Source organism: Dermochelys coriacea, chromosome 1, assembly GCF_009764565.3.
Source record: "Dermochelys coriacea isolate rDerCor1 chromosome 1, rDerCor1.pri.v4, whole genome shotgun sequence".
In the NCBI taxonomy this organism is placed as follows: Eukaryota; Metazoa; Chordata; order Testudines; family Dermochelyidae; genus Dermochelys; species Dermochelys coriacea.
The window spans coordinates 100,175,915-100,197,892 of NC_050068.2; the positions used below are offsets into that span (position 1 = coordinate 100,175,915).

A 21,978-nucleotide genomic window follows, 5' to 3' on the forward strand; every position below is an offset into this window, starting at 1 on the left:
TCCTCCACCAGCTCAAATAGTTGGACTTCACTGAGGTTTCTAAGGTGATGTATAGTTCTCAGCACGGTTAAGTGGGGTGCATCATATCAGTGTGTGAGCTGGTGATCTGTTATTAGGGGACCTAAAACGAGAAAATAGGATACAACCGGAATCTCTGTGTGTAATGTACCTGTACCCTTTTGCTGTTTGGGGCACCTGGAATTTATTTACAATATTTTCAGGTTACCTTTAACTGTGTTCATCCAAACAGTCTTGCTTTTCTAAGAATGTATTTGAGATATTTATTGTAAAGAAAAAATTGTTCTGATGTCAGTTGGAATGCATAATCGATGATTTTAGCATTCCAAGTAATGCCCTCTGCTGATTTCACTTCCGGTTCCTCAATGGTGCATTCTGACTGGCTGTTCATTAGCAATACTGGCTGTGTAGCATGCATCATCAATGTTCTATGTGGTACTGCCTGTAATTGTCTAAGACAAGGTTATCATTATAAATATAGTTTAAAGGAAAGAAAAATACATTTTGTTGTCCAATTATAAGTGAGCTCAATTTGTTTCTTTCCCCCTTTAATTGGTGTAGTGTTCTCTTGGTTTCCTTCATCCTGCCATTCCTACCCTACTCCCCAAAAATTAGGATATGTTCTATGTTGTCATCTTTCCTCTTATTGTTTGCATGTTCCCCCCATACTTTTCTGTGTGAGCTTTACTTCTCCCATAGTCCTTTCTGCAATATATAATCTCACTAGCTCTACTCCTTTACTATTTTTACAGTATTTTTAATTCTCCTCTCCCATCACTTCTGATGGGTTGTCAGTCTTCCTTTTCCCTTCTTATTTTGTTGTTGTGGTCCATTCTTGCTTTCCTCTTCTCTCTGCTCCTACAGCTCCATTCTGAAGAGTTCTGTTCTGTGTGATGTACAGGCAGTGATGTGAAACCACAGGGATTTTCTTTTTTTTGGGTAATCTCCTGGTCGTTCCATCTATTCAGGCTGTAAGTCGCAAATTGAAACTTACTAGAGTCCTGATCTCTGAAGCATGATCAGGATCTAGTAAATTTCACTTGGTATCTTGCCATGCGAGTGAGCAAAACAAGCAGGAACCAAAGCCAATATAAAACAAAGTAGCTGGAAAACATGCTATTGTCATGTTTCAGTTCACTTATAACTGGCTGATGTTTAATGTTGCTTAAAATAGATACTGAAAACATTCTGGTATTGCTGGACAGACACAGTTTATGGTCCAGAGGCTACTACTTTATAAAAATAATTTAATAAAATAATACCTGATGGTAAGATGTGCTGGCAATGATGAAAACTGGGAAGTAACAGCAATAGGGAACCATTGCAAGCCCTTGCTGACCCCTTTTGATACTCAAATACTTAATATACTTAACTGTGTAAAGAGAGAACAGACCAACTTAATGATGACAATATTACTTATTTTATACAGCATCAAAAGTCTACCAGACTCTGTTTAAATTAGGCAAAAAGGCTTGTATATTTCCAAGACCCAGACAGGTCTACAATCCCATGAATTCTAATGCACCAGGAAAAGCACCAAACTTTGCACCAAGAGTTGGGTAAACTCATGAATCCAAATTTAGGTACAGGAAGGTAAATTGGTGCTTAATCTGTGGGAAAGACAAGAAGAACCATCCCTGCTCAAATAATTTACCCCTACCTGGGAGATTAATCTAATCCTTGCTGCCAGAACATACTACCGTAAGTGTTGTTAGCTTTGAGTTTTGAGTTTGGCTGGATTTTTTATTGTTGCTAATCTTTAATCCATGTGCATATATTCAGTTATTGAGACTGTAGCCAATGTCTGAGAGGTGCAGGCCATCAATGCAAAATTGACTAGGACAATGATAATTAATGCCCTCAGCATCTTTCCCCCAGCAGATACACAGAGCCTCCTAAACCCAGCCAAGGGATCCTCATCTTCTATATAGCAGGACTGGCAGGCCTCTCAGGTTTGCCAAATAACTAAAGGACCCCCTGGGACATCAGCTCTGTCCTTGACCCAAGGCCAGTATGATCATTCTTAAGCCATATTTTTTAGACGCACATGAAAGTTCTCTGTTTTTTCAGAAATGCTAAACACCCAACAAATTCTGTTAAAGTGGAAGGCAGCTAGTGTGCTTAGAATCTTTGAAAGCAGGCTATTTTTTTTGTTTTTTTGCTTATGTATTTAGGAAACTAAACTTAAACACACAATTTTGAAAATGTTGGCTCTATTTTATTCTATATTATTTTTAATGTTTTGCTGTCTTTTCACCTGAATCATTTCTAATTTAAATTTCAAGGGTCATATGTCTAGGGAATGGTTGACGCATTCACATAAAATAGGACTCAACCTCTGCTCAAAATTCACATACAGACCTTCTTGAAATTTGAAAAAGGTTGGATGCCCTTTTCTCCCCATTATTTTTTCATTTTTTCCCTTCCTTATTTTGACATACTTCTCAAATACTGCTTTTGAACCCTGTTGTAACAGTAGGGAATATGCAGTTCTCTATCTGGCCAAACTGTGAGAAAATATTTCAATGGGAGACCTGTTTGAATCATGTTCTAACACTGAAGTCAAACATGCCTCTATTATCTGGGTTTGTCAATACTGTTCTGTTTGGTCTATGACTTAAATTGTTTTCAATACCAGCTCAGAGAGGATAGGGAGAAACCATTGCTGCATTTTGTCATTTTTCCAAATGCAGACAAAGCTGAAATATGATAACTGTCTAATAAAAATGCTCTCTCGAAGGCATAAAAAGAGTTGACTGCAGAAATTTTCTCCCTTACCATGGAAAGTTGTATGTGTATACCTAAACTCTCTTTCTTTATAAAATTTGTGCTGTTTTTCTTTTTTACACATACCGGGACTATGTATAGTCTTGATTTGCCACCTTATGTAAATGTACAGCTAACATGAAATCAATACACATAAAATTACCAAAAAACAGCAGTAAAGTGCTGCAAAACTCAATGGGTCTTACCAATAACAACCCTTCTGTATATTTTTTAAGTAACCCAGTGTAGCCAACTTGGTTGAGAAATGTTTTATAATATGTAAACAGTGTACCTCATTTTCCCCAGAAGTGAATGTCAGCAAAATTATAATTATTTTTATAATGACAGTAGCTCCAATGTATTAGTAAAATCAATGAGTCATTCAACTGAATAATATAATGTGTTATACCAGGCTGAAATGATTGGCATTATTGGTAAGAAGATGAACTTTTTCAAGCTTCAAGTGGTATTACTATGGAGCACGTACCATGAATTTTTATTTTTAATATTAGATTGGAACATCATAATTGCCATACTGGATCAGACCCATGCTCCATCTCGTCCAATATGCGGTCTTTGACCGTGGTCAGCACCAGATGTTTCAGAGAATGGAGTAAGAAATCCACAGTTGGCAGATGTAGGATAATCTGCTCCCCACAATAGGGCTCATCTAATCTCTAATAGTTAGATATGAGCTAAGGGCCTGAAGTATAAGTTTTTAAAATGAGGTTTTATATCCCTTCCAATATCCTTTTTTAGATTTAACAATGATAACTCTGGATATTCTTTTCAGCAATAAAAATGTCTAATCCCTTTTTGAATCTTGCTAAATTTTTGGCCTCACTTATGTTCTGTGGCAAGGAGTTCCACAGTTAAATTATACTTTGGGAAAGTATTTTCTTTTATCAGTTTTGAATTTGCCACCTCAGTTTAATTGAATGTCCTATTTATTTTGTTTTATGAGGCAGGAAAGTTCAGAAACTTCCAATCTGCCTTCCCTAAACCCTTCATTAATTTGTACGGTTTTATCATCTCCACTTTTATTCACCTCCTTTCAAAGGAAGAAAACTCAAGTCTTCCCAATCTCTCTTTATGTGCAAGTTTTTTCAAGTACAATTATTTTTACCTGCCTTCCCTTGAATCCCTTTGAAATTGAATAGATGTGAACTCTTTAAAAAATGAGGGGTAAAACTATTCACAATTCATAGAGCTAAATAAGTAAACAGTAAAAACTACAGTGAAATTTGTAAATGTGGTTGATTTGGACATCCCTATTTTGACTTGTATCCAAATATTCACTATCATCCCCAAATCTCTTAAATAGTGAGCTTTCCAAATCAGTCATTCGTAGAAACAAATCTTCATTTTGCAAGGACAGATCATGGTTTTAGTGCCAAGACAAGTCAGCTGGGTTAGAGTTTGCTCTAATTAGCATCCTCATAAACTATACCTGCAGCCCTGTGACACACGCATGGTTGTGGATTTTTTCCTATCTTTGAAAATATCAAACTATCTTAGAAACTATTCCAATCTGATCCTTAACTACCAAATGTCCCACAGATTAGTGTAAGAGAGAGGCAGATGAATCAATGCAATTAAGAAATGACCTCTGGAAAGTAATTTGTAATCCCAAATAGTTATGCTACATGTACCAAATTCTCTCTTTCTTTTTAACATTCAGAAAACTTTTACAGCCAAATTGAAAAATTCATAATAAGTTAACCTTACTCTGGGAGTAAAATGCTATTCAGTCTGAGCAAGGGTGTCAGATTTTGTTTTTTAATTTAATATTTGTATCACATCAGTTTTGGGAAATTACTTCTGTTACCTTCAATTGGTATATAATCGTTAGTATTTTTTATTCACTTGTTCTAATGTGAGTGCGGCACGGCTCTTTTGTGATGTCAAAGAAATGTACTGCACTATTGGCCAAGGCCTTTGAATATACAAGTTGCTGGCCATTTTGACCAATAGAATAGAAACACCTCCTGTCTATTTCTGCTAGTAAAGTATGTATGTTTTATCTTCATCAGTGAAAATACTTACACCGGACCCTTGCTAGAACACGGGGTTCGGGATCCATGCACGGTACCGCATTATAGCGGGGGCAGTGTTACCATGGATCCCAATTTAAATATTTAAATTTGGGATCCATCGCTGCGACCACACTATATGTGAATCCGCGCTCTAGCGATGTGCGCTCTAGCAAGGGTCCTCTGTATTTCAACAGAAGAAAGGTAACAAAATTTGTTAGAAGAGTAAAGTTAACTCAGAAATGACAAACCTACCTTTTCTCATAAACCACTTTGCCACTCGGGGACTCTGTTCGCTCAGTATTTTGGGGGTAATAAATGAGATTGAGAGAACCACTTTCTCATGGCATCACAAATGTACTGTATTGACAATGTTGTCTTAAAAAGAAAAAAAAATCTCTTCTCTTACCAAACAAACCTTTTTTTAATAAACCAGTTATTGTCTGCTGCATTATTGGACATGTGGTCAGTTGTCATGTTCATAAGAGCAACTGATCAAAGTTTGAACTTCTGTCTAATTGTTCCCCACTGTTAGGCTACCCTGTCATGATCAAAGCCTCAGCAGGTGGTGGTGGGAAAGGCATGAGAATCGCTTGGGATGATGAACAGACCAGGTGAGATGCTGTCCAAAAAACTAGCCTTGATGAATACTGCAGTTACCAAAGTTCCATTAAACCACTGTGAACTGACAATTAAACAGATACAAATGTGAAATGGAGAAATTGGATAGTTTCTGCTTTTATCCCATTTGTAGAAAGTGTGCACGATACACGGGTGGCTTCTTTATTCTTTTAATATATTTTTTTTCACTACAAATCTGCCTGTGCAAGCATTACAAAGAGTTTACAACTTACTGGAATAAGAAAAAAAAATTGTCTTCCAACCGTCTTTTTACTGTGGTTTGATTTATTTTATAAATCTGTGTTGTAAATAATATTTATATTGTACGTCTTTGAATTTATTGTTATAGGAATTGTCAGTGTATTAAGTAAGGTAAACAGTTATGCCCCGGTCTTGCAAACATTTATTCATGTAATTGGTTCTCTTAAATTCAGTGGAACTGACTACTAATGTACGGAAACATGTTTGTGAGTGTTTTCAGGATCTGGGCCATAACTAATATTTTAGCACAAAATCATGTAATTAATTAATCTCCAGTAAATTGTGTGTGTGTGTGTGTGTGTGTGTGTGTGTGTGTGTGAGAGAGTGTATTCAACACACACACACACGTTTTCAGTTTTTTATAATAGGTCTTCCCACAAAATACTGAGCCTTTTATAGCACTTTTGAAGATATTTCAGAATGCATTTTTCTTTGACCTAATAATCAGGAGACCAGTTGCAACTTATCATATTAGTGATGTCACAGAATGATGTATTTTGGGTGCACTAGGAATTGTCTTCAGTGCACTAGAAATTGTCAGACTTTTTTCAGTGAGAAAAATGATCTAACTTTAGGTACTTTTTTTCATGATTTATTTCTAAATTGAATGCTGCCCACACGAGGGCTAGGAAAATCCAACACATGTCAGGGTTCCCTCCCCACTCTGGAGTACCGATGTGGGGACCTGTGTGAAAGACCCCATAAGCTTATTTCTACCAGCTTAGGTTAAAAACTTTCCCGAGGCACAAATTCTTCCTTGTTCTTGAATGGTATCGCTACCACCACTAAGTGAGTTAGACAAAGATATAGGAAAAGGAACATTTGGAGTTCCTGTTTCCCCAAAATATCCCCCCAAGCCTCTTCACCCCCTTTCCTGGGGAGGTTTGAGAGTAACCAAGGTGAGCACAGACCAGACCCTTGGGTTTTTAGGACACTAAAAACCCAATCAGATTCTTAAAAACAGAACTTTGTTATAAAGAAAAAAGTAATAGAAGCACCTCTGTAAAATCAGGATGGAAGGTAATTTTACAGGGTAATAAGATTTAAAACACAGAGGATTCCCTTCTTGGCAAAACTTACAAAAATCAGGAATAAACTTCCCTCTTAGCATAGGGAAAATTCACAAGCTAAAACAAAAGATAACCTAACACATTTCCTTGCTATTACTTACAATTTGTAATCTTAGATGCTTATTTCAGATATGGTTTTAGGAGATGTATTTTTCCTGCCTGGTCCCTCTCTGTCCTGGAGAGAACACAAAAAGAGCACAAACAAAAACCTTCTCCCACAGATTTAAAAGTACACCTCTATGCCGATATAGCGTGACCCAATATAACACAGGTTCACATACAATGCGGTAAAGCAGGCCTCTCCCCCCTCCCCCCAGGGTCTGGAAGGCAGGAGCTGCTGGGAGCAATTTTGGGGGCCCTGCAGGACCAGAGTGGCCTGGGTGATTAGTGGGGGGCTGGGAGCATCCTGCTCTACTTCCTTCACCCCGGCCCCAGCTGTGTCACTTGGGGGCAGGGGACTTGGGGGAGGGGATTCTCCTCCCTGCCCCCGCTCCCCGCACTCACCGGCAGCAGCAGAAGTGAAGCAGCCTGGCCCCAGCCCGCTCCGCTCCACTCCACCAGTCCCAGCTGTGGCACTCCGCTTCTCGCTGTCGGTGAGTGCGGGGGGCATCCTTTCCTCAACCTCCCTGCACTCACTGGCGACAGGAAGCTGAGCAGAGCGGGCTGGGGCCACATTGCTCCGCTTCCTGCTGCTGGTGAGTGCCTGTCTGGGGGCAGGGGTGTGGATAGGGGTCGGGGTAGTCAGGGGATAGGGAGCAGAGGGGCCAAAACAAGTTCAATAGAACGTGGTTTCACATATAACACAGCAAGATTTTTTTCAGAGTAGCAGCCGTGTTAGTCTGTATTCGCAAAAAGAAAAGGAGTACTTGTGGCACCTTAGAGACTAACAAATTTATTAGAGCATAAGCTTTCGTGAGCTACTGCTCACTTCATCGGATGCATTTCCGATGAAGTGAGCTGTAGCTCACGAAAGCTTATGCTCTAATAAATTTGTTAGTCTCTAAGGTGCCACAAGTACTCCTTTTCTTTTCAAGATTTTTTTGGTTCCCACGGACTGTTGTATCCGGATAGAGGTGTATCTTCTTCCCTAATTGGTCCTTTTGGTCAGGTGCCAACCAGGTTTTTTGAGCTTAATCCTTTACAGGTAAAGGAGGGATTTTATGCTACCCGTAGCTGTATGTTTATGGCAACATACATCTGTAATTAACTCAATTTTAATTTTAAGTTCATCTTTAATGAACTACTGTGCCATGTGTTAAAAAATTGAACGAAGTATCGGTTCTAAAAGCTGGAAGAAAATAAACAAAATGAATAGCCAATTAAACATATTTTACATATAAAGAAAGCAATCTTATTTGTATTCTTCACTTTCTGAAGCATCTTTGTTCTAATCTAAATAGGAAATTAAGGATAGCATCTTAGAATGAGGCTCTAGGATAACACACTTCATACTTACAAGGATGCTTTGCTCCTATTGCTTTAGAGATCAGAATTACTCCCTTCATCTTGTACAGTCAATAAGTACTTCTGTTGTTCTAAATCAAAAGGTATTCACTTCTGTTTTTGTTCAGATATAATCAAAAGAAATTTCACAAAATGAGTAACTTAAAAAAAATGAAATGCAGTACTAAACCATGATTGCTAAGTGATTTTAAAGCAGTAGAGGTAAGAAGTGCGGTAGTCAGAAAGCTCTCTAATGCAGATGAGTGATGTCAACAGAATCCAATTAGGCATGTGATTTTTGTTTATCTTAATGACACTGCTTTAGGACCAACAGCTAGTGATACTTGCCTGTTTATGGAAAAACCATACCATTCAGTGTTTGTTACTGTGTACCTGGGACTCTGTCTCCCAGATGGTCATTTTGCTACTGTTACATTTATCCTGTCTTTGCAAAGTTTTCTTACCCCACAAAAAATGTAAAAAGTGGTAGGAAAAAACATAGTCACTAAGGAAAAAGTCATTTACAGATAAACTATTTTTGCACTATCCATCTAATAAAGAGGAAATCCTCATTTTACAATTTGCAACTAGGCAGCAATGAAGCCTAAATTTTAACTAAAGTTGGCTAAATATTTTGCTGTCTGTTACAGAAAGGTAAACTGAGATTAAGAGTGAGGGGAAAATATTTAGAATAGGAACACTATGATTTGGAGAAGTAGAAATATTAATAGAACAACATTTCCCTCTAATTTTTAACAGTCAGTATTGATGACATGTAACATTGAAAGGTTGTGAAAGATTTTTCTACACACTCATTATATTCTCTAAGAAATATAGTAAAGTATTTTTCCGTTTTGTGTAGCAACAAGAGAATAATTTCTGAGTCTAATCACATTAAGCCTATTGACGTTGAAATTTGAAGTGGGTGGCTCCAGGAAAAGATAGCATTTTGCTTTTCTCACCTTGAGCTTTTTGTTCTGAGTGCAGCACAGGTTGGTAGTGACAAACAATTGCCATCTGATTAGTTGCTGGTATCCTGTGGGATGAATTTGTGGTCTGAATCCAGTTTCAATTTTTAAAAAGATGCTAATTTCTAATGTTGGCAATCTCAGCAGAGAGGCCAAAGACTGAATGAACATGAAGACTGAACTACCTTTTCAACTATAGAGACAGTACCCCAGAACAGTTTTGTAATATGTTGGTGGGCCAGCAAACTTGTATTACTTTTGCCCTGTGGATGTAGTTCTGAGTGCTGTGAACATGACACATTCCATAAATTCTAAATTAATTTTAAGTAACTTTGCTTAAAAACACTTACTGGATTTTCAGAATATAGACTATTTGATGCACAGTTTGCAATCAATTTTCAAAACAGGGGATGCACAATATTTTGTTTAAAGAATTAAGATTAAAGACCATGGATTATGATTCCTAGAATCATAGAAATTGAACATAGAAAAGACCTATTAGAACTACTTCACTCCTTGCTATTGGAAGATTATTCCCTTGTTGCATAATTACTAGTGCTTCATCCTGTGTACTTTTTGAAGATCTTAAGTGATGAGACTTTCAGCATATCCCTTGGGCTTTTATTATTCAGTCCCACAGATCTCACTCTTTGAAAAAATTTTCTGCCTACATTTTCCTTTCTTAATTTTATCCCATTTTTCCTAGTTATACCTCATTCTACCACCTGTAATAATTTTTTTCTCTCATTAGTATTTATACTCTCCATACTTTTGGAAAGTTATCAAGTCTCCTATTAATCTCTGCTTTACTGATCATCTTATCTTCATATGTCATCCTGTCAGCTCTCTCACCATTTTAATTGCTCTCTTCTAAACTCTCTCTAAGCTATGAATATCCTTGTGGTAATAGAGGTGTCTAGAATGACAAATTGTAGCAGAGCTGTATGGAGTGACTCTTGCCTCTTTGCATCGTGATGAACTTCTCTGCATAAACAGTTGAAAATTACATTGGACTTATTTCCTGTTGAAAACTCATGTACATTGTAGACTCATACTGTGATTCCTCTACTTTGCTGTCTGCTGTTACCTCAAAGTCTCTGTCAGCGTTACTGACTTAAATGGACAAAATGTGTATCTCATTCAATTTCCCACTTTGGGTGTATGTTTGGAACAGACTGCTAGGGAGTTCTTATCTCTTGGCAACCTTTGTAGTGGTATACATGATTTTTTTGCAGTTAGGGAGTGAACCCTGGAAGTCCAAGGTCTCTGGTCTTCCTTCATCCTCAAGAATGATTTCTCAGCATCAGCGTTTTGGAGCTTTTGTTCTCCAGTCCTAGGCCCCTCTCCATCAGCACTAGGCCCTTCCAAGATGTGGCAAGCAGTGGGCTGTGGCCTACATGCATAGACCACTATTCTCTAACCCAGAAAACGTTGTACTGACAGCATAGAGATTGAGCTGTGGAGGTATGTAGCTGTTGAGGTTACAGGGACAAACCATCCCGATGAGTCGAAAGAATAGTAAATATGGCAGGCGACCAGCTTGGCTTAATGGTGAACTCCTAGCGGATCTTAAACATAAAAAAGAAGCTTACAAGAAGTGGAAGGTTGGACATATGACCAGGGAAGAGTATAAAAATATTGCTCGGGCATGTAGGAAAGATATCAGGAGGGCCAAATCGCACCTGGAGCTGCAGCTAGCAAGAGATGTCAAGAGTAACAAGAAGGGTTTCTTCAGGTATGTTGGCAACAAGAAGAAAGCCAAGGAAAGTGTGGGCCCCTTACTGAATGAGGGAGGCAAGCTAGTGACAGAGGATGTGGAAAAAGCTAATGTACTCAATGCTTTTTTTGCCTCTGTTTTCACTAACAAGGTCAGCTCCCAGACTGCTGTGCTGGGCAACACAAAATGGGGAAGAGATGGCCAGCCCTCTGTAGAGATAGAGGTGGTTAGGGACTATTTAGAAAAGCTGGACGTGCACAAGTCCATGGGGCCGGACAAATTGCATCCGAGAGTGCTGAAGGAATTGGCGGCTGTGATTGCAGAGCCCTTGGCCATTATCTTTGAAAACTCGTGGCGAACGGGGGAAGTCCCGGATGACTGGAAAAAGGCTAATGTAGTGCCCATCTTTAAAAAAGGGAAGAAGGAGGATCCTGGGAACTACAGGCCGGTCAGCCTCACCTCAGTCCCTGGAAAAATCATGGAGCAGGTCCTCAAAGAATCAATCCTGAAGCACTTAGAGGAGAGGAAAGTGATCAGGAACAGTCAGCATGGATTCACCAAGGGAAGGTCATGCCTGACTAATCTAATCGCCTTTTATGATGAGATTACTGGTTCTGTGGGTGAAGGGAAAGCAGTGGATGTATTGTTTCTTGACTTTAGCAAAGCTTTTGACACGGTCTCCCACAGCATTCTTGTCAGCAAGTTAAGGAAGTATGGGCTGGATGAATGCACTATAAGGTGGGTAGAAAGCTGGCTAGATTGTCGGGCTCAACGGGTAGTGATCAATGGCTCCATGTCTAGTTGGCAGCCGGTGTCAAGTGGAGTGCCCCAGGGGTCGGTCCTGGGGCCCGTTTTGTTCAATATCTTCATAAATGATCTGGAGGATGGTGTGGATTGCACTCTCAGCAAATTTGCGGATGATACTAAACTGGGAGGAGTGGTAGATACGCTGGAGGGGAGGGATAGGATACAGAAGGACCTAGACAAATTGGAGGATTGGGCCAAAAGAAATCTAATGAGGTTCAATAAGGATAAGTGCACTTAGGATGGAAGAATCCAATGCACCGCTACAGACTAGGGACCGAATGGCTCGGCAGCAGTTCCGCGGAAAAGGACCTAGGGGTGACAGTGGACGAGAAGCTGGATATGAGTCAGCAGTGTGCCCTTGTTGCCAAGAAGGCCAATGGCATTTTGGGATGTATAAGTAGGGGCATAGCGAGCAGATCGAGGGACGTGATCGTTCCCCTCTATTCGACACTGGTGAGGCCTCATCTGGAGTACTGTGTCCAGTTTTGGGCCCCACACTACAGGAAGGATGTGGATAAATTGGAAAGAGTACAACGAAGGGCAACGAAAATGATTAGGGGTCTAGAGCACATGACTTATGAGGAGAGGCTGAGGGAGCTGGGATTGTTTAGTCTGCAGAAGAGAAGAATGAGGGGGGATTTGATAGCTGCTTTCAACTACCTGAAAGGGGGTTTCAAAGAGGATGGCTCTAGACTGTTCTCAATGGTAGCAGATGACAGAACGAGGAGTAATGGTCTCAAGTTGCAATGGGGGAGGTTTAGATTGGATATTAGGAAAAACTTTTTCACTAAGAGGGTGGTGAAACACTGGAATGCGTTACCTAGGGAGGTGGTAGAATCTCCTTCCTTAGAGGTTTTTAAGGTCAGGCTTGACAAAGCCCTGGCTGGGATGATTTAACTGGGACTTGGTCCTGCTTTGAGCAGGGGGTTGGACTAGATGACCTTCTGGGGTCCCTTCCAACCCTGATATTCTATGATTCTATGATTCTATGAAGGCTTCTCCAAGGTGGTTACAAATTGCATGCATCTCTCAGCAGGATACAGCCATCCTTTCTCACCCTTGCGTGGATTGGAATTATGCTCCCCTCACCTTTGGAATTGATGTTCTGAAAGAGGTTGGACATGCAGTCTTGCTCCCTCCAGCATGTTGTCTCTCCCTTTTCCTCGGACTCAAGCTGGTTTCAAGAAAAGTCTCAGTCAATGCTCTTTCTGGTCATGTGTTAGCCATCTTAGCTCTTTGTGTGAGCTCTACCTTTTATGGGACCACAATTTCTCTATCTTTATACCAGGCAACATTTCTGCAGTGGGATTTATCCTCTGTTTTCCAGGAGATTACAGAACCCTATTCAGACTTTTGGATGACAGATCCATGAAACTGTGAATACATTAGATAGAAACTGCTTTTTCAAGTTATTTTCAGCTGTAGTTATGACAGACTTTACCATGGGAAATTATGCTCAGCGATTTTTTCTTATGTCAGTTTAACAACTGCCCCAAGTACATTCCTGAGATGAGTTTGAAATTTCATGATGGTGAGCCTATTGTTTACCTAAATTGTGTCCCAATCTTGTTGTAGTAAAGGCAGTGTCGCTCTCTCCTTAGATGTCTGAAATCTTACATAACTCGTACTCAATTTTGGAAAAGTTTACAGTTTATCTGTTTTGAAGATAGTAACAAGAAGGCCACTAAGACCAGAGTGTCTAGATGAATTAAAGATTGTATCCCATTAGCCTTCAACTATATCAGAAGGCTATATTCAGTATTGTTAAATGCTATTCTCTAAGAGGCATGGCAATCTTGTGAGCTTTCAAGGCAGAAGCATCTGCTTCTGAAAATTAAGATGCCCTCCGAGTCATCTACTCATTACCAGTTGAATCTGTCTTTGCTGCTGATATCTATTAGGTGCTTCAAGTGTCTTTGGAACGTAAGCCCGCCTTTCTTGGTTTACTGTTCACAACATTGATTGTTTTCAATTGCTGCTGTCCAGCGGTATGGGAGAAGGACATATAAGAGAAAATTTGTCAGTAATTCTATTTGTCAGTCTTTTTTCTTCTCCCACCTCTTCTCGAAGAGCATCACTTGGAGTTTTGTCTCTGATCTTATCTATAACTCTGCTCTGGAAAAGGAGTACTTGTGGCACCTTAGAGACTAACAAATTTATTTGAGCATAAGCTTTCGTGAGCTACAGCTCACTTCATCGGATGCATTTGGTGGAAAATACAGAGGGGAGATTGATATATATGTTGATATATTGATATATATCAATCTCCCCTCTGTATTTTCCACCGATGAAGTGAGCTGTAGCTCACGAAAGCTTATGCTCAAATAAATTTGTTAGTCTCTAAGGTGCCACAAGTACTCCTTTTCTTTCTGCTCTGGAAGTCTCACTGTAAAAGAAGAGAATGGGTTGGTGCTCGTATACCTGCCTTGATAGACCGATCTTTTGTCTCCTTTCTTGGGTAGGCGAAGTCATAAAGATGTCTGTGATTGTTGTTGCTGGGTAGTTTGGTAGAAAAGGGGACTATGGCAAACAAAGTTATTGGTGACTTCCTGTGCTGCATTTACTACATACTGTAATTTTGTAATTTTTTTTTAAAAACAGATTACATTCAGTTAAGAAAATTAACACAACACTGATTCTCCATAGAGATTTTTTTCATGCTGTAATCAAGGACATTGTAAATAGATTGGATATGAGTTATTTGCTAGAATATTAAAAGTGAATAGAGAGATCTCACTACATTTGTGAAATTCCATTTTATGGGGGGAGGGGGAGGGGTGGAGAGGAGGAATCAAATCCCCAGGTATTTAATTTTGTGATTCTAGGACTTTAACTGTGTCTTTTTATAAACAAGAAGTCAGCCATTTATATAGTAAAAATGTTGTGATTATAGACAACAGTTTTCTCAAATCATTTAAAAGAAATTTTGACTCAAAGCATTGTTTGTTTTTGTTTAATTTTTGTTTACTTTAAAACTAATTATTTGTAAGGTATTTATATTTTGATTAACGTTAAGCATTGCACTTAACAGTCATAGTTTTAAAGGGATTCTGTTGTATTATTGTGATTCTCAAACAGCTGTTTTTAGAGCTAGGTTTCACAAGAACACAAAACTAGACAGAAAGTGTCTATGCAATGCCAGCACTGGAATTTTATTTTTTCCCCCCATTAATTGGTATTTGGTTGGCCCCAGTATTGGATATTGTAATGTCACATTATGTCCAAGTCTCCTACTTACCCTATATCAGGGGTGGGCAACTTATTGGCCTGAGGGCCACATCTGGGTTCCGAAACTGTATGGAGGGCCGGGTGGGGAAGTCTGTGCCTCCCAAATGGCCTGGCCCCTTAATTAAATTCATTAATTTCTTTGAGGGGGAAATTAATGAATTTTTACTTTCCTTCTGCCTATCTGCCCCCTCCCACTTCCCGCCCTCTAATTGCCCCCCTCAGAATCCCTGACCCATCCAACCCCTCCTGCAACTTGTTCCCTGCCCCCCGCCCCAACTGCCCCCTGGGACCTGACCCTCTATCCAACGCCCCTTGCTCCATGTCCCCTGACTGCCCCGCCCCCATCCAACACCCCCTGCCCTCTGACAGGCCCCCCGGGACTCCCACGCCTATCCAACCCCCCTGTTCCTGTCCCCTGACCTCCCGCCCCACCCTGGACCTCTGCCCCAACTGCCCCCTGCTTCCTGTCTCCTGACTGCCCCCCAGACCTCCCTGCCCCATATTCAACCCCACCGCCCCCTTACCATGCCGCTCGGAGCACCAGGACCGGCAGCCGCACCACCTGGCCAGAGCCAGCCATACCGCTGCGCAGTCTAGAGCACCAGGGCAGGCTGGTGGCTCTCGCAGCCACGCTTCCTGGCAGGAGCTCACAGCCCCACTGCCCAGAGTGCTGGCAGCACACCGAACTGAGGCTGCGGGGGAGAGGGGACAGCAGGGGAGGGACTGGGGGCTAACCTCCCTGGCCAGGAGCTCAAGGGCCGGGTAGGACGGTCCCAAGGACCAGATGTGGCCCATGGGCTGCAGTTTACCCACCTCTGTCCTATATGTTTCTGCCCAAAGAAGGTGGTTTTTGTAATTGTAGTGAGGCTGAGCTTTGTGGGCATGCAGTGCTCTCAGATCATTCCATTTCAATTCAGCCAACAGCAAGAAAACTTGTTGTGGGTTCTGTTTTTATTGAATGCATATTTCTTGCCAAGAAGTGAAGCCTAGGTGGGGAAAAAAAAAGACATTAAAGAAGCCCTACATACAGCATTCTTGGAGAACCTGTCTCTCACACAGCTCAACCAGAATTGGAGGAGTGCAGAGGCCACCTTTTCACCACCCTTTCCGGAGCTGACAGTGTGCTCCGAAGCCATGGCAAGGATCTAAAACAGTATTTCCTAGTGCTTTGGGTCCCTAGGCCACTGCTTCAGTACTGATTCAAAGGGAAGCGTGAAGCTTGAAATACATATCTTTGTAGGGCTTACATCCAGACATTGTCTCTCTGCCTAGCCTGTGTAATGTGACTTGGTCTTGTATTCCCCTTTAAAATGAATAAAATTCATTCTTTTATTAATATTCTTCATTCTATTTATGGACACAAACATAGGCTTAGAAAACACAAGTGTGTAAATAAGGTCAAAATACCTAATTAAGACAATCATGTATTTTTAGGTTTTACAGATGTATAGATGAGGTAATTAGGCATATTGACTTTTTTTTTTAAACAAGCATCGCAGGCTGGATTTTTAATTAGCACATGCTTCAGTGAAGCAAAAATAAAGTAGTCAATCAATTGTGCATAATGCTGTCTGATATAATGTTTACAAAAGCAAATCCATTGATTTAATACTTAAAATTGTTCAGAATCTGTTTTGATAAATACAGATGTATCTCTGTGTGTGTGTGTGTGTGTCTATATTTTGCACCATTTTTGTTTAACTTTTTTAGTCAGATAAGCTAGAGTGGTGTCTACTTGTATACAAGTGGTATAACTTCGTTGTACAGAACATGAATACGCTGAAGTCCATCTTCCTCTTGAATAAATACATTTAATGTTTTGAGGTTAAAAAATAAAACTGGCCAAAGGGAACAACTGAGTGCTAAACAAATTCCAATCTCTTTAAATTATAAAACAACCATTATCTAAATGTGTGTGTTTAAGAGAATGATAGAGGTACCTTTAAATATAATACTCAAAAAAGGGCCACATTCATCCATCCTACAAAAAACTGTCAGGGAGGCTTTGTTTAGGACACTGAACTGGGTTTGGGAGAGAAGAAATTCACAGCTACCTTCAACTAATAGGCAAGTGACGAGGACTGCATCACAGCCCTTCCATGGCTACTGTTCCAGTCTATAGGCTAAAACTGTGACTGCTACCACTTTGCACCTCCTGCGTGTGGTGTTAGGATGACTGCATTCCTGCAGCTAAAGATACAGTGGTTCTCCCCTCACCTTCCCTGTGAAGTGGCCTGTCTCTGGGGCCAGCACAGAACCTCTTTCTGCTGCGTGAAGGGGTTACAGAGTCCACCATGCAGCCTTTTGGGTCCTATTCACCATGTGTAAACTTTACCAAGTGGAAATTGTACTTAAATTTGTATTTCACTAGTCATGTCCCGCAGTAGTAACTGCTCTATCAGGAAAAGTGAAACCAACCCGTTCAGTATCTCAGTAATCAAACAAATGAAAAATTAAATTGTTATATAGGAGTAAGTAAATAAAGGCAGTAGGGGAAATCATACTAAGGGACATGGCACATGCAATGTAAGGTTGAGTTCTACCATACATTAGGAAAAAAAACTTATGAATATAGCTAAGTATTGCATTTAAAAAAAATTGTGCATTTAGTAATGTGGGGAACAGCTGAATTTAGATAGTACAGCATCCAAGATTTGTCCTTTCATTTAATTTTTGTATAACTAACCTTTGGCTCTGCCGTTGTTGAGTTATTCAGAAGCTGCAATTCTTAAAAATTAATGGTGGATCCATCCAAGATGTAAATTTTGTATTACATAATTGTTTTTGGAATTTTACCATTTTTTCTCATGGAAAACATGTAACTTGTGCAAAGTTGTCCAATTGTCTTAAAAATGCTCAAACGTTTAAACTCTTCAGAGTTCCCTTTGTTCTTTGAGGGGGAAATTAATGAATTTTTACTTTCCTTCTGCCTATCCAAGAAAGCTCTTATTTTTGCATTCTGTTTAAAAAAAAAAATGTACACTTAGTGAATCTTGTCTTTTTGGTGATATATACATTAACTGATGGTAGTCTGAGTTAAGTGAATACCAAAACTCCCACTAACTTAAGTGGAAACTGAATCAGGCCGTAAAAGGATTAATTTTCTTTGTCAGTCTGGCTTTTTTTTGTTTTTGTTTGTTTTTTTTTTTTTAAAGGGAAGGCTTTAGATTTTCATCTCAAGAAGCTGCTTCAAGTTTTGGTGATGATCGACTATTGATAGAAAAGTTTATTGATAACCCTCGCCACATAGAAATCCAGGTTTGTGCTTTTTACATTTGAAATATAATTTGAAATGATCAAACCTTGAGATGATCAAACATGCACTATAATGGTAAGCATGGTCAGATTTATTATGGCTTTGAAGACATTAATGCGGATATCAAACTGTAGTTGGATTCAGCTGTCCTCTCAAGCTTCTTTCAGAGTAGATTCTGGAGGTGGAAAGTTTTGCCACCTCTTTTCTCCCACTGCATCATCCCTTCTGCTAGAGAGTCCAGATGGGTCCATCATAACCCAAAAAGTGGGTGGTGCAGGCTAACAAGGAAGGCATTTGTGACTATGGTGGCTATGTGATGAGCGGATCTAGGATATCCCTTGAGCTGCTTCCTGCAGCAGGGTTCCTACAGAGCATCCATCACAACTTAAAAATCCCCTGATCTGCAGAAACCCTGAGTGAGGCTATTTGATGCAGTGCTACTTGTTCTAATTCATGGGGGCGGGCTTTGCTAGGAGCTATATTTTACCCCTCTTTCCATTAGCATGGATTAATCTAGCCCAGTGTCATCACTCATATACTTCAGATAACAAAATAACATTTTCGCTACTACTCCCCTCTGTTTTGCAGGAAAATGGGAGAAATGGTATCCATACATCTGTCTAAACCTCGAAGATCCACCTGCCCCCAAATTTTCTCCTTTTTTTCACCTCCACTTCCCCACTATCGAAGCATTCTTCAAGCTAAGGTGGTCTAGAGCCAACCTCTTCCAGAGCACATTTAACATTTTCTTATTTGTCCAGAGGGGGATTGCTTAATTCCTTCAGATACATTGGACATAACACAGGAAAATGAAATGAAGGTCATTTATGGGTTCTGATGATGCATATCATTTGAACTACATGCTTGTAGTTGCTGTGAAGTCAGTTGAACCACTTAAGGTGTGTGTAGTGTAGCCTTGTGGTTCACAATATACAGCTGTTTTTTACTTGGTTAGCTTAGTTACAAAAGAAGATTAATTTTGATCTTGGGCCAGACCCCCAGTTGGTATAATTTGACATAGCTCCACTGAAGCAAATGGAACTACTCCAAACACCCTTTGTGTTACAAGCAGCTCTTTTCAGGCTTGAAGATAAATTTTGTTCATGCCAGAGACATTAGTCCTCTTACAAGAATTCACCAAATCTGAAAATTTAAAACAAGCCTCTGTTTTGAAAATAAATAAATTTAAAGATGTCTTAATAGAAAAAAATCTCTTCTAATGCAGCAAATATTACAAAATTTTCCAAGACAATTTCCTTTGGACTTTTAGCCAAAACAAGAAATTTGCAGCCCAAAATACTTCTTTCAAACAAGAGATAAATGATTAAAAATAGAGTTTGAGCAGAAGTGCCATCTCAGCTACATCATCACTATTATACTTCAAAATTTTGCTTAAATTTTAATATTATGTACATTAAATAATTTTTGAATCTTTGCCTTTAGTGGGTGTACAATATACGGTGCTTGATGCATATTATGTAACCAATATCTGAGTCATATTTACACTGAATTCAAATTAAAAAAATTATACCATTATTAGACTTCTCAATTGCACACAATTTGGGGAACTTTTAAATTTATTTAAATGTATTTAAAATATTTTTTTAGAAAAATGACCTTTCGATTTTCTAGAGGGAATTTCTTTACATTTTAATGCATTCTTCAATATTTGTTTCAATAAAAGACAAGAATAGTGGTGGTTCTGACAATGTTGGTTTGTATTGCATCCTATTTCATATGGAAGCAGAAACGTATCCATATAAAACTATGCCCTAAAACTTTCCCTCAGATCTTATAAGGGGGTAAAAGTATTTATTATATCATGCTTATGTTTGGATTTAGTCATAAAATGTGCCTCAAGCTAAAACATTATTATGTGGATTTATTATTTCAAAGTGCAAAATACTGGGCATAGAATACGTTATTTAAACAGTCAAGTCAGAGTTTTGCACACAACTCTAACAAACCTGAAAGGGATTCTCAGGTTTCTTAAGACTCTAGGTAAAGTGATATGAATAAAGATTTTCAAATCTATTTATAACTAACTACAAATCAACTCCTACTTCTTAATGTGAGTTTTTTTGGCTGTCAGAAGTTTGAAAAAACAAAGTTCTGAAGCCCAAGCAAGTGCTATTAGAGTGAACAATTTTCTTGACATCTTTCTTTAGCGCGCGCGTGTGTGTGTGTGTGTGTGTGCGCGCGCGCGCATCAGTGGGTATCATATAAATTAAAACCAGATCTATTTATACCAAACAGGACTATATTCAGGCATATAGACTTTGGTAAAAAGTTTTGCCTGTTTAATATTTTGAATGTATTCTTTTCTATCTTATCTATGGAACTTAATTGTGGATGCAGCCCTGAATGAATCTCTTCTGACAAGAAATCTATAATGTGTGTGTTGGTTTCCTTAACGGAAGTTTTTTTTTTCCAGTCCAAAATACAAATTCCTTATTTGTCATATGATTTTTTTCACTGAGACCTTGAGATACTTTGACAGCAGTTCAATAATTTAATATAAAAAAATCCTGCTGATTGTGTGGACTGGTAAGAGAAAAAAACCAATTAACCTCTTTAAAACTGCTAAATATGTCCACTCTTTTACCCAACATGCTTAGTATGACCTGATTTTTGTGTTTTTGCTTAAAATTTGCCTAAACACAGACTTGATATCGCATCAGAAAAATGAGCAAATATTGAATCTACTAAGGATGAAGGTTAAGCCCAAAACTATATTTTGGCTTTTGAGTGACCAGGGACTGGTACAATCTGAGCCAGTAAGTTTCACAGAACACATTAGAGTTCAAATAAATAGTGCTTTTGGCCCAAATTTTCAACAGTGACTATTGGTTTTTGGGTCCCTCAGTGTTTTTGGGGGGCTCCACTTTAAATACCTTAAAAGGGCCTGATTTTTCATAAGGTGTTGGACATCCAGCATCTGAAAAATCTGGGCCTTTTGATAGGATTCAAATTTGACACCTGAAACTACTATTCACTTTTGAAACTGTAGACTACTATTCTTCCTTTGTGACACCAAATACCATCTCTTTGGTCTCTGGAAAGATACCAACATTAAAAAATGTTAACTATTAAATATGTTTTATAAACATAAGATCAATATTAAATAGCATCAAAGAGTGTCATCGCGTGTTTAAAATTAAGCACATGCATCTGTGATTGTAGGCTTGAAAGTAATCTGTTCCTCAACATGAGTAATGTTGGCAGTCAAATTATTTTTTATAAAAATTTTAAAAAATGATAAATCTTCTCCTTATTTCTCTTCCACCTCATTAAAAAAGGAAGAAAAACCACCCAACTGAGTCAGTGGCAAAATTTCCTTCCATTTCAGTTGATATAGAATTGTATAGTAGTAAAAGTACTATAAAATGCACAGTGAGACTAGCACCTGAAGTGGGGATGGTAAGCTATTTCAGAAGTCTAAAAATGGATTCAGAAATTAAGTTGATTTTTAAGACCCCCAGTTCAGGAAAACTCTGAAAGTCAATGGGATTTAATATATGATAAAGTTAAATGTGCGCTCAAATGCTTTCTTATATTGGTACTTAATTTTGCAATCCACCTTTATTCACTTCTTATTAAATAACCCTGACTGACGTTTTTTGCTTTACCTTTCAAAAATGTTGGGTTATTTCACATTTTAGAACAATGCAATACTATAAATTAAATAACATTGAATATCAAATAAGATACCATTGATTTTTATAATGGATCATATTTTAACCTTGTAATGCATTATAATACACCTTTACAACAATCCAGTATATCATTT

The 21,978-nt window shown here is 38.9% G+C and overlaps 1 protein-coding gene across 1 annotated transcript in view; it reads left to right on the forward strand.

The window, feature by feature from the left end:
* Positions 1–21,978, forward strand: part of PCCA (propionyl-CoA carboxylase subunit alpha) — a 408,049-nt gene that overhangs the window by 135,910 nt on the left and 250,161 nt on the right. The window contains exons 9-10 of the mRNA XM_038386634.2: positions 5,353–5,431; positions 18,088–18,190. Coding sequence (XP_038242562.1) covers positions 5,353–5,431; positions 18,088–18,190 — 182 coding nt within the window. The remainder of the gene's footprint in view (positions 1–5,352; positions 5,432–18,087; positions 18,191–21,978) is intronic.